Source organism: Eutrigla gurnardus, assembly GCF_963514095.1.
Source record: "Eutrigla gurnardus genome assembly, chromosome: 22".
Taxonomy (NCBI): domain Eukaryota; kingdom Metazoa; phylum Chordata; class Actinopteri; order Perciformes; family Triglidae; genus Eutrigla; species Eutrigla gurnardus.
Window position 1 is genome coordinate 16954822 of NC_139933.1, and position 14038 is coordinate 16968859.

The 14038-nt window shown below is 43.4% G+C and overlaps 1 protein-coding gene across 1 annotated transcript; it reads right to left on the minus strand.

Moving 5' to 3' along the window:
* Positions 1-454: 454 nt before the first annotated feature.
* dusp3a (dual specificity phosphatase 3a) lies at positions 455-13089 on the minus strand. The gene is made up of 3 exons (XM_084039819.1): positions 12844-13089; positions 3796-4028; positions 455-1124 (listed from the first exon to the last, which is right to left on the minus strand). Exons 1-3 carry the CDS (start codon positions 13026-13028, stop codon positions 895-897), a joined length of 648 nt encoding a protein of 215 aa, XP_083895945.1. The 5' UTR covers positions 13029-13089; the 3' UTR covers positions 455-894.
* Positions 13090-14038: the final 949 nt, after the last annotated feature.

Consider the following 14038-nt stretch of genomic DNA (forward strand, 5'->3'; position numbering starts at 1 on the left):
GCAGGTTCTTTTTAAGAGGATATTCAGTCCAGTGTTCCCCTCAGATACCGTATCCTCTCGCTCCGAATGTGAAGTCAATTTAGATCCAGACAAACTAAAATAACGTCACGTTGGGCTCCGGTGGACATTCGTCACATCAGCGGTACGGACGCGCCACAAGCCGCGCTCGTTATTTTTAATGAGGCCGACCTTCGTTTCGCCGATACAGCGACCGACAGTTGCGATGCTACCGCTGACGCCGGAGGGTCAAGGGTGCAGGACTGATGAGCGGACAGCTCGCTATCGGAGTGTGAATCGTGTTGGGGGGTTGTGCATTAAATATCTGCCCCTGAAGGGAGAAGAGAATTAAAGATTGAGTGGGCTTTTTTCAGTTTTAATGGAATGTTTGGGATTTCCATCCACACACACACACACACACACACACACAAACACACACACACCGCGTTCTGACTTGCTTCATCTGCATCGTGTGGCCGTCGGCTTTTAATATATAAGAGCTCATTTGGAATTTGTAGAGTATTGCTGGCGGAGACATCGCTGACATTCCCGGCAGTGGACAACTATGGAATGATTGTGCTATAATCTTCTATTTTTAGGAAATGTTTTAAAAAGGTTTTCACCTTCTGGGGGGGATTTGAAGGAATGCTTTAAGGTGTGCGTGTGAGATCACACTCAGACGTCCTCTTACAGAGCAGCGGTGACGGACGAAGGTTTAAAAAAACAAAAACAGCGTGTGTGAGTTGGCGTGTGAGAAAACACGTGCACGGTTAAATGCATGTATGTTTGTGTTTCAGAATACCCCTCGGTGTTGTCAGATGGGTGCTGGTTTGGTCAGGGTGGTGCCCGCGAAAGGCATGATGGGAGGAGGAGACGGGGAAGGGGGTGGGCTCGCTCTCATTTGGTCTTTAGTTTGCCCACCTCCCCGTTCAGCTTGCCCTCCTTGGCCAGCTTCTCGTTGAGTTGGCACAGTTGGCGAAGGAAGCCGTCGTTGGGACCGATTTCTCTCTTGTGCCTCACGGTGGCCACCGCCAGACGGGCGTCCATTTTGTGGCGCAGCATGAGGTAGGCAACGACCATGGTGGGGGAGCGGCTGTAGCCTTCTCTGCAGTGTACGTACACTTTCCCTGGAGGAGACAGACAACACAGTCCAGCTGAATCACAAACGCCATGGAAAAACGCAGAGTGTCATAACGAGTCATTTTGAAGGATTCAGCCAGCAGCGTGGTGTCGCTGATTCAATACTACCGACTCCCCGTCTATGTGGAGGGTAATATAGAATTTTTTTTTTGTTGTAGTTCATGTTCCGCTGGTGAGCAGTGATGCCGCGTTTACGTCTAGGGCTTTTATTGTGAAAGGAGCGGCACAAGCATGCCATTGTTAATGTGAAGCAAGAAGCATATTTTTTTCCCCCAAATTAATAAACACAAAGTACTTTGTGACCGTCTGCGTTGTGATGCACTGCTCACATTAAATATATTACTTTCACTGGATTTCTGCTTCAAGAGTGGCTTTTGAGTCTCCAGAGTCTAAGGAGGAAGAAAAATGAGGAAGAAGAAAAAAGAAACAAATGAACAAAGAAAAGCAAGAGTGTTTGGGGAGGGGGAACATACGCTTCTATCAAAGTTGCTTGGCAAAGCATCTTCCTGCGCCAGGAGATGCAAATACAGGACCTGACCTCTGCCGCAGCCTCGGCAAAGTCAGTCCCCTTTACCGCAAACCGTCATCCTCTCTACTGCGTCGGTATTTACCCGCCGGTGTGGGAATCACGACTTGTTTGTTTCGCCCTCGAAGGTGCGCCTCCGTCTGACTCACCGTTTCATTACCGACGAGCCCCAAAAGCCCACGAGGACTCTGACTTGGCGAGCTTCACGCAGCAGCTGATGTGCTCAGGTCACATCTGCAGATTCTGCACTTTATTTTTAAAACCCAAGCCCTCTCTGTGTCCCTCTCCTGTGTATAATCTCCCTCTATCCCTCTCTCCTCCTCGGCGCTCCGCCCGATCAAATGGCCTCTTCAATACCTAATCAATCAGCCTGCCACGGATCGATGTTGATTCTACTGTTTCTCCCTTGTTGGACACGTCGCCTCTCCGGCTCGCTCCATCACTCACTCGCTCGTAGGGCGGTCGCCTCGTTTTCAGAGATTCATGCATTGGAGAAAAATGTGTAAAGTAACCTATACGGGTTTCTGATTTTAAATTCTGCAAGCGCAAAACAGACAGTGTTTGTCTTGTGGTCCAGCAGGGGGCACACTTTAAAGCTAATAAATAAAAATCACGTATTTTGGGTTCAATTACACAACAAAGATAAAACTGTTCACGAAAAAGTTTCAGTGAAACTCTCTGATGGGGGTTAAGACACACATCGGCTGGTTTGAAACCAAAATGAACAATTGTCTTGTTATTCAATTGTAATAAACGGATAAAAAGGATGCCGTAGTAAATACAAAATTATGCCAATTTTTAAAACTACCAATGTACTGAGAATTTGCAGCGTGACGTCCTGTGACCACATTATTAATTATAGCACGCACGTAGGAACATATACATCCATGCAGCTCCTCATTAAAATTCTTTCAGAGGACAGGTGACCTTTTGGAGCTCGCAACTGTCTGTGTGTGTGTGTGTGTGAGGGGGGGGGGGGGATGTCAAAGATAATGTTGCACAGTAGCACGACGTCTCAAACTCCAGGTGGAAAGGAGTTAACATTTAATCTAAAACACTAATTAAACACATCCCTCACATGCGGTGGGAAGATTCTGTTGTTGATGTTGTTGTTGTTGTGGGGGGGGGGAACTACACACGTGAAATATTAAAACCACAGTACACCGGACGTCAAACATCTAATTCTTAACTCCTCAGCAATGTTTTGTGGTAAAGGCGTTTCATTGTTTTATTCATGTTCCCGGGTCCAAAAGTGTTGTATCACCTGTTTTAACATCAGCTCCCGTCAGGCTCAACGATCTGCTGCTACAAGTGTGTTACGCCTGGAACATTTTGACACGATCCGATAATGGAATATGGAGCAGGGCTCAGGAGGGTGTCGGATTTAGCCCGACGCTCAGGGCCGCCACCGCCATCTTCCGTGTTCGCGTTAACATCCGCGGCAACGAAACGTACGGAGAGTGAATCATCAAAAAACGCCTTGAATGTGTCATGTCTCAATTGACTGTTGATGGATAAACTCTCAATTTTCTTTTTGGTCAGTGTTGTATTTTGTGTTTCGTGATTCGATGACCCATGGATTGTGGTGGCATTGAGAAGCGCATATAACCGCTGTTTCTTCTCCTATCCGTGATTCAAGGGTTTATTTAGACAAAACCACAGTTGGTGATTGTTGGAACAGTTGAAAACAAATCAAAGAAGGTTATTAAAGGAGTTTTATTTTGTGTGTTTACCATATATTCTGACTGGGGTCTGGTGGCTTACTTGTATGTTTTCTACATTAATAAATAATTGATTTTATTTATTATATATTCAGGAATGAAAGGGGCTTTTCTGTGTCGTTGCCGTGTCGAAAAGGCAAATTGCAGAGGTTTTTTTAAAAGCTGAAAACGTTATAAATGTAAGAGAAAATAGCTGGAAGACGCTAAAATGCTCTGCCGAGCTGAGAGTTTGTAATTCTCCTTGAGTTCATCATCATACAAGTGGCGACCCAAAGCCAATATAACAATATTGATTGTATCCACAAGCATTAAGCCCAATTAACTGAACATTCAGGGCGACTTTAACATAAAAGTGCAGAATAAAAAAAATAAATAAAAAAAAAACATTTTCCCAGCACAACATGAACTCACCTTTGCCGTTATTGTGTGCCAGGGCCTTGTCGATGAAATCAGCCCCCTCCTCGAAGAAGGCACTGAGGTTGAACTTCTCCGTGTCGTTGGCCTGGATGCCATGGTACGTGATGCCCGTGCCGGCGTAGAAGTCCACGCTGGTGTTGACGTGCATGAAGGAGGTGCCCTCCGCCACGTTGAGGACATGCGTCACTCCGAGCTTCTGCAGACGCATTGCATTCTGGGCTACGAACCTGGGCATTGGGGGAAAACATATTCGTTATAATCAAGCCGGTTGCTGATGTCTTTGACAAGTCTGCTGCATTGAAGTACCCGTAGTACGAAATATAGAGTGCCTCTTAATGGTGGAATAAAACTTTTCTTTTTTCTATTTTTTTGTTCTTTCTCACGACACAAAATGATGAGTGTACAGCAGCAGAACAAGACGTCCGAGACAAATAACAGCACTAATAATAACAGCCGACAGATACAGCAAAAGGAGCGTGTCAGCACAATTTATTTTAAAGGAGATATTTTGTCAATGTAGGTTGCAGCTTGCACAACCACTCCTGGCTGTGTTACGCAGCCAAAACACTGCACATCTGCTGCTGCGAAACTCCTGCATGTTGTCGCTTTGGATCAGTCCTCAAATCTGTCTTTCCATAGTACTTGACAACTTCTTTAATGATAATTGATTTAGTTCACAATTTAAACTCTCGAAAAACGTAATGAAAAGTGAATGTTCACATTCACAACGGTGCCTTCAAGGCCCACGCAGGTGTTTCCACTCATTCCGGTTGATTAGACCTCGGCTCAGGTCAGAGTTGAGCTAATTACCCTGATTGTGTACACCTGTTCTTAGCTCTATAAGAGATGAGGGCAGGTTGCGCTTGGTTTGTCTGCAGCTGCACCGTCCCGAGCAGAGACAACTGAGTGCATGCAGTGCCTTTCAAATTAAATGTCAAGCAGCTGCAAAATGCAAGGAAATACACAGATCCTGCATGTCCTACTGATCATCGCTGTTCAGATGAAAGCATGGCGCTCTAAAACAAAGTGACAGCGTCGAGGAAGGCGGCAGGAAAAAAAGAGAACACACAAAGGAATTAGAAGAGAAAATAATGACTAAAACTAAGAATATATATCTTCTGGAAGCATTTTCAAGCAGCACAAGCAACAGAAAGAAATGGCTCAACTTCCAGAAAACATTAAAACTGCTCTGCTGTTTTTGTTCCTCAGGAACAATGCTGCACATTAGGCCTAAACAGAGCAAACGACTCACAACAAAGCAGTACTTTCAGCTGCTCCTTCCCGCCTGGCTCCATGCCCGTGTCCACACTGTCACGATCCAACCTGGCCGAGGGCGCTGCCCATTGATCCCACATAAAATGCCTCTTTTGTATTTTCAGTGTCACTAATTAGCTCTGATGAATGTATGCTTGAACAACAAAAAAACACCATCCTGTTGCTCTACAGCTAAGAGGAGTGAGTTACCTCCTTTCACTGTTAAAATATTATTGCATGAAAGCTGCACAAAGCTGTGATTACGTGCCACAGTTAAAAAAAAAGGAGTTTTAAATACTATCTGGACCAGAGCGTGATACATCTTCTTCATAAAACATGCTCACCCTGACGGCGCCGTGTGTCTTTACTGCTAATATCCTCTCACGGTCAATATGAGGCTGATGAGGCGAGGCTAGGTGACCCTCGGACGGCTCCCTGGAGGCCCTGACTGCAAGAACGAATAAAAAAAATGCTCTGTGCTACCATTTTGCTTTACGGCCATCGGCGGAGGGATGAAGCAGCAGCCGATGTGTTTGTGTGTCAGCTGCAGGGCAGAATGTCTGGACACATTCGGACGTATGTGCATAAAACAATGTACAGTATGAGCATCAGTAATGTGTGGAAGGAGGCTGTGTTTACTGTACTTTTACTGTACTCGTACAATGCAGAGGCACGCTCTGGTTCAAGCGAGTTCACAACCGACGGCCCCTCCTTTCGTTTTTTTACCTGCCCTGTCCCGGCCTCCTCCACCCAGGGATCTGCAGTCCCACAACATCCATTATTAAAGAGCAGCTTCACAAAGAGCCAAAGTGTTCCTCAAAGCAAACAAACCACACCTTAAGTGTGTCCCTGAGCTGCTCGCCGTGGTTTCATAGTGCTGACTAGGACTGATCTGAAAACAGTGTGAGGTGGGGGGGGGGGGGGGGGGGGTGCCTTCTGGAAAATACACCCATCATCCAGTTAAGGACATTTTTTTGACTAGTTCACTTGTTCAAAGTGCACACAGGTCACCGTTTTTAAAACTATATTGTGTAATTTTTCTTTCCCCTTCTCCATCCCACACATCTGTTTTCTATTCATGTCTTCTGGATCAGTTAATGCTTAGTCTCTATTCTCTTAGGAGGCTATACTAGCAGGGATACAGATACAATCTGTGCGTATAATTTTAGTTTGCATACTGCATATTGCAACACAACGAGGCTGTATGGAAGTCGGCGGGGCTAAGTCTCCCACAATACATAATTATTGTATTTTTATAGATGCCAAAATTCCCGTTGAGCACCTGCTAAAGTTGTTGTCAGTGTACAAAGTCTTTATTTATTTCTGACTATTGGCAGAAGTGATTTACACCTAGATGTTGTGTTACCACGGGCAACCACGCCACATTTGGCCGAGAGTCGACAGTTCATGATGCTAACACATGATGTTTACTTTGTGGGAATTATATTGCCCTAGTTAGAGCAACTGTTACACCACAGTTATGGATTTTAAATACATTTATTCTGTGGAATTACAGCAGCCTCTTGATGGTGTTCAGCCAACTAACGCTAGCTAGCTAAGCAGCGTTAACTTAGCTGCCATTACTTGTTTCCCTGATAGGCTAACCTTGCAAAAACTGATAATGACATGATCTTCTGATTGATTATATTTTCTCATCTGCCAATTATCTGATTTATCGTCGTAAGCGAAGAATTTCTTATTTGTATTTACATTGGACAGGTAAGTCCTCAGGAGGCTTCCATGTTATTCAGCCATTTTGAAGATTATAACTGCCGAGGAGGGACATGGTGCCTAAACGCGTTTTGGTTCAGAGCCAGCGTGACTGAAAGGAGATCAAATGAGCGAGAGGCTTCTGGACAAGGTGCAGGACAGGCTCTCCTTCTGGAGTGGACAGTGACTTTTACACAGTTGTTCATCCGCCCGTGGTGCACGGATCTCGGATACGCCCAAGTCCCGCTGTCCCCCCTGGAGCTCCCGGAGAGCAACTTTTACAGACTTCTTCATCCGTCCAGTGATGCATTAATCCTGGAGATCCCGGGCTCTTTAGTCACATTGGTTTGTGTTTGTTGTGTGTCTAGTTGTTAGCTGATGCTATAGGCTACGACATAGTAATGGAAGGCTACCAAAAATAAACCAATATAAACATGGCAACATAAATGACTTGCTTGATCTTGCTGGAGGAGTAATGACTTCTACAGGCTCACACATGTTTGAAATATCAACCTCATCACCTGAAAGAATACTGGTGAAGTGGTGTTGGACGACATGTTGTCAAAGCTTCTTGGTATAACGGAGTTACAACAAAGTGATGCACTAGAGAGCACTATTCGTCTGAACGCAAAATACAATTCACCACTAGATGGGAGTAATTGCTACACACTGTCTCTTTAAAGTGTAGATGGCAGCCTAAAATAGTCCCTACATGGGATCCCATGATAAGAGATTTCATATATACACACACACACTGTATATTGTACATAATAATGTGTTAATCAGTGTGTTTGTTTTGATATCAGCCAGCCCCACAGTTTTAGGACAAATATACAGGAAGCATCAGCAGAAAAGGTCTCTGAGGTGGAAGTATTGGAGGAGGTGCAGGGTTTCAACAACGGTAAATACCAGCTCGCCCTGCCTGATCCATTTGTGATATCACATTACATTAGAGTTGTTTGCTCTGCCTAGGATTAACTTTAATGGTCAAATACTTCCCTTTAATTACCCCCTTACATACTGCACATGGCCACTGATAAGTGGCTGCTGCTGCTTTTAAATGATTACAAAATAACTTAATTTCTTCATCAGAAATCAAATCAATGTCTTCCAGGAACCAAAAAGCACATTAGAGCCTGATCGGCTTCAGCTGAGCACAAGACTTCCAGCACTTAGTCCGAAGACTCATCCCAGACGGATTGGCGTATTCAGATTGATTTTGTTGTAGCGCCGAGGTAACAGTAACGCTTGTGTTCCTCCGCCGGTCTCTTGGCAGCGACGGGAGCCAAACGACGGGCTTCTTAAAGGCGTCCCTGAAAGCGTCCTCTGTCGCAAATCCATAAAAGTGAGATGAAGAGCTGCTCTGTAAAAGCTTATATTACATCACAGCGCAGCAAAAAACGTATTTCAAAATTAGATTTTTTTCCCCCCTTTTTCGTTGTTTCCCAATAAATTTGACACTTGATGATTTCCGATATTTGGACATCGAACCATATTAAACCTGAAATGTTGCAGAAGATGTAAGATCAGATAAGTAACACATTTCTGATTTTGTTCTGAAAAGATGTATATGACAGCAACATTATTCGCTAAATGCAAATACATCCGAATCTGCGGAAATTGCAGCACGAGACAATACATGATTTTATCACAGATCGGGATAAAAAACACCCAATAAATTGATAGTGAATTTCCATTATCAGGATAAACGTAAATATCATCACGAGTATTGAAGTAGCTGTCTAGCTCTCCATCATGTCAGAGAAGTTGAAATAGAGCCTGATTTTTTTTTAAATACCGCAAACAAAATACATTTATTTGAACAAAAATGTATTTATCCTTTATTTATCCAGGGAAAACTTTTTATCTTATTAAAGGAAAACACCACCGCATTTCCATACTGAACTATGTTCTGCTCTGATCTTAGACGAGGTGATACATACCTCCCTCTCCTCTGTACATGCACTCAATGGCTCTTGAGCGCACTCCGCGCAGCGCTAATTTGCTAGCATGTAGCTTGTCCTTCGGATCCAAAGGGGGGTGAAGTTAGAAGCGACCAAGCACTTCCACGTTGTCCCTATTTAAATACGGTTACGTGAGTAGTTACACGACCCAAGTTTGGTTACACAAAATGAAACATGCCAGTTTTTCTAAGCGGATAACAAGGATAACTATATAGTATGGCGGAATAACAACTGGAAGCACTTCGACATCGGCGCAGTAATATCATCACTCCGCTCCCCCTCTTACTTCCGTCAATAGAACCTACGTGACCTGCACGCCGTCGCCTGCACTACCTGTAGTAGTTTGTGCACAGTTGAGGAAGCATCAGGTTGTAGTAAGATAGTTTGTGAACAATCAAACATCATGGTTATAACGTGCATCGTACAGGGTTGTGAAAACAAGCAGAAGGTATATAGTCCCGTCATGTTTTGAGTGATGATATTACTGCGCCGACGTCGAAGTGCTTCCAGTTGTTATTCCGCCATACTATATAGTTATCCTTGTTATCCGCTTAGAAAAACTGGCATGTTTCATTTTGTGTAACCAAACTTGGGTCGTGTAACTACTCACGTAACCGTATTTAAATAGGGACAACGTGGAAGTGCTTGGTCGCTTCTAACTTCACCCCCCTTTGGATCCTAAGGACAAGCTACATGCTAGCAAATTAGCGCTGCGCGAAGTGCGCGCAAGAGCCATTGAGTGCACGTACAGAGGAGAGGGAGGTATGTATCACCTCGTCTAACATCAGAGCATAACATAGTTCAGTATGGAAATGCGGTGGTGTTTTCCTTTAAAGATTATCCGATTATTTTTCACTAAAGATGTCTTATCTGTGAAGCAGTAAAGATTAACATGTGTTTGGACCATTTTAAGAGTTTGACTTGTGAATCACAAGTACTTTAGCCGGGATAAACGTGACATAAAATGTTTACATCATCACAAGCAGCACAGAACCCATTTTAGAAACAGTGACGGCATAACAGTTTGTCCACCAGAGAGCGCTGATGAGTAAACTTTTTTAATGGTCAGTTTAAAAAAAAAAAAAAACTGATCAGTTTAAAAAAAACTTCCATCAATTCAAATCTGACACTAATCTATCATGATGACTTTTCATTAACATCTTATTACTTATCAAAAATGTTACTGGATACGGATAAGAGTATCAGCCTCTACTTTGCTGTTGCTACTGTAACTGTAAAAGCCGAGGAATGTTTTGTATTCATATTTGCATGTAGTACACCACCTGCACATACCTGAGCATGTAGTATACCAGGAACAGATTTTACTGGAACACCAGGCTGTAAATTCCCGAAGAGTCGGCACGTTCATTACAAAGCCGATGGCATCCAGTCAGCCAACAGCCGTGGATTTATGGTTCACCCTCCACCATGTTTAATACACACACACACACACACACACTATTACATACAATACTGTTTGTATGTGTGTCTGTGTGCTCAGCACATTTCGGGTGCTCGAACGACACAGCAGCGACTCGTTTGTCCCAGAGACATAAAGAAAATGGTATTTTCTGTTTTTTGTTTTATGTGACGGTAAACTGAATGTTGTTGGGTTTTCGTTCAGGTGAAACGAGAAATTAAAAAGAAAATCACTTTAGGGAAATAGATTTTTGTTTTTCACTATTTTCTATTTTTAAAAACAACAAGGTTTATCAATTTTTCACCAACAGATTTACAATAAATCTGCCGTAAATTTTTCAAATCTAAGGCATTCTTATCAAAAGTGTTTTTATGTTATGTGTTCATGTTAATAACCAACTGGTTCATCATTATCAGATGTAGAGGTGCAACAATAGTTCTAATCGTCTTACACGACAATAAATAGTTTTATTATTGACCTTTATTTACATCACCCTGGGTTCTAGGAATTTTTAAATGTATTGTTTTGTAACGTATTGTAGAAGAAGGGATGAATCAATGAAATGAGAAAATTATCCTTTTATTTTCAATATCGATGTATATCAGCATGAGTGTATTGATCAGCACATTTTAGTGATGAACAGAATTTAAAGAGACAGTGTGTAGGAAGGAATTACTCCCATCTAGTGGTGAATTGTATTTTGCGTTCAAACGAATAGTGCTCTCTGCATCACTTTGTTGTAACTCCGTTATACCAAGAAGCTTTGACAACATGTCGTCCAACACCACTTCACCAGTATTCTTTCAGGTGATGAGGTTGATATTTCAAACAAATGTGTGAGCATGTAGAAGTCATTACTCCTCCAACAAGAGAGTCATTTATGTTGCCATGTTTTTATTGGTTTATTTTTGGTAGCCTTCCATTACTATGTCGTAGCCTATAGCATCAGCTAACAACTACACACAACAAACACAAACCAATGTTATATTGCTCTACAACACTGACTGTAAAAGGCAAGAGGCCGTGTCTGGGACATCCACGGGTAGATAACAAAGCTCGGTAAATGTCGCTCTCTGGGAGGTCCAGGGGGGACAGTGGTACATGAGAGTACCGGTGTCCAGGATGGATGCACAACAGGCAGACGAATAACTGCTGTCCGCTCCAGAGGGAGAGCCGGTCCTGCAGACCACCCTGCGCGTTCGGAAGCGCCTGACTGATGCGATCTCTACACGTTTAGGCGTTTATGTCCCTCCTCTGCAGTTATAGTCTTAAAAATGGCTGAAAGACATGGAAGCCTCCTGAGGACTTACCTGTCCAATGTAAATACAAATAAAAAATGTTTTGCTTACGAGGATGAATCAGATTATTGGCAGAGGTAATTATACACTCATGAGGACCTATTTATGAATAAGGGTATTGATTTTAGCTAATAAATGCCTTAAAATGTCACACACTGTCCCTTTAAGGACATATCAACTTTTAATTGATCCGATAACGTGATTCTACAAAACAACTTTTAAGTAACAATTTATGTTCAGAATATTTGCAGATTATCCCCAGAGCAGAATTCAACCAAAAATATTTAGTTTTCTTATCATATCAGTCAAGAGAAAAGCAGAAATTACTCACAACTGACAAGTCATGTAGTAATCTTTTGGTTTGAAAAATAACTCAAAGTATTTGATAATATTTAATCAATCATCAAAAATATAATATAAGTTTACAGACTAATTGAGTTGTTGTGCTTCGTGGGGTTGCAGGTTTGTTATCTCCACACAAGTTATTGTTTTAAAATGATTATGTTGTTTTATTTTGAAACAAAATACTTTTTGCCATTATTTATTTATCAATGTCATATTATCATGTTACACCATGGGCGTCGGATGAAGGATAAGTCCCACCCACTTTTACAAAGCATTACTTTGGACCCGCCCACGTCTACGTGTGACAAAATCAGTGCATCTGTCTATCCACTGGGATCTATTTTCAGCCAGACTTCCCGGGGGAAGTTAAATAAAAAGGTAAACAAAGAGGACGACATTTAGGACGGAGCGAATAAAATTATCAGTAAAAGAGGATCAGAACACGCGTTTCAATTAGCGTGTCTTTTCCCCGTAGTGAAGTCGAACCGAAGGGCGGGGCGACGCCAGTACACGTTCGCGGCCACGAGCTGTCCGTTGGGGGGAAGCTCACAAACATGGGGATGGAGCCACCTTGCTGGCTCACAAACAAAGTTATTGCCAATACACAATTTCACATTCAAAGTTTCTTTTCTCCATAGCGGCTCAATGGAAGGTCTCGGACTCAGGTTGACATATACGTTTTTTTATTACGAGCTTGCCAACAGTATCGCTTTAAAATCTATACGACCTTTGGTTCTGGAGATACACCAGCGGACCTCCACCCACATTTCTTTGTTACACAACATCCACCTGCCTGCTGCTGAGCGATACACTGCTGACAACAACACCACAATGTGTTGACAACAACAGGCTGTCGCTCCCCTCCATGATGACACCAAAACAACACGCCCGTGTGTGTGTGTGTGAGCGCGCGCGCGTGCCTAGCCGGACATGCGACGCTGTCGTTGTCTGGTCGGGGTGGATGGGGGCGCGAGCTCTTAAGAAAAAAAACACCTGTCAACCAGCGTGAAACCTGTCAGAACTAGCGGTGTTGCGGTGATGGAGGACTCACGCGTTACCGACGTAGATTCGCGGGAAGACCTCGTTGAAGTGCTGCGTCGGGAGGCTGTAGAAGCCGCTGCCGTTCGACAGCAGCTCGTTGAGTTGTTGGACGGTAACCTCGCCGCCGGTAGACGGGACGTCAGCCGGCGGCGGCGGCTGCTGCTGCTGCTTTGTAGGACTCAGGTGCTTCTTCATGGCTCCTCTTCTTCTTCTTCTTCTTCTTTTTCTTCTTCTTCTTCTCGTCCCCGAACTAACGTGAGGTAACGCACAGCTCCAGACTCGTGAGTCTCGTCCGGACGTTCAGCTGCATTTTACCTTTTTCCCGCAGGTGAGAGTCGTGCGCGCGCTGTCTTCTTCTTGTCTGGGCTGCCTACAAGGTGTCTGGTGACGAGGCGGGAGCGTTTTTTTACAGCTTCGCCCCATCAACGTCAAGCGTACACTTCCGGTCAAAACTTTCAAAGTAAACGCGGAGAGTCAGATAAACGTTTTGATCCATTCAGTGAAAAGTTAAGCCTTGGAGTTGCATTCGCTTGGCTGGCCATCAGGGGGCGACTCCTCTGGAAGTCTATGAGAAAATGACCCTACTTCTCTCAGTCTCAGTCTCTAGTTTAAAGTCTTCTTTAGTCCAGCATAATGTTCATTTAGTAGATTATGGTCCATTTAGACAGACAGACCAGAAAGCAGGGGATGATTTAGGACATATTTAACAAGGTGTTGCTACAGCGCTACCACACTGCCAATGCAATTAGCTACGATAACTTGGGGTCATTGCTGTTTCCCAATTTCTATGAAGGGGTTAGGGTTATAGATGTAAATTTGCCAGATTATAGCTACTAGCAGACCGTTAGAAAGTCGCAGTGACCTTGACCTTAACACTTGAATAATGAAGCTAACTTTTTGAACAGCTTCATCAAATCAAATCAAATCAAACTTTATTTATATGGCACTTTTCATACTGTTTACAGTAGCACAAAGTGCCTCCCAGAAAATAAAAGCGAACAAAACAAAAATGAAACAAAATATGAACAACAAAGAAACACCATGAAACCCAAACCTCCCACCCCCACAAATATACACACAGAGATACACAGAGACATACACACTCACGCACAGACATAGCCATATGCACAGACATACACACCCACACACACACACACAAACATACACACACACATACACTAGCTGTTGCTGAGGAGACATGGCTG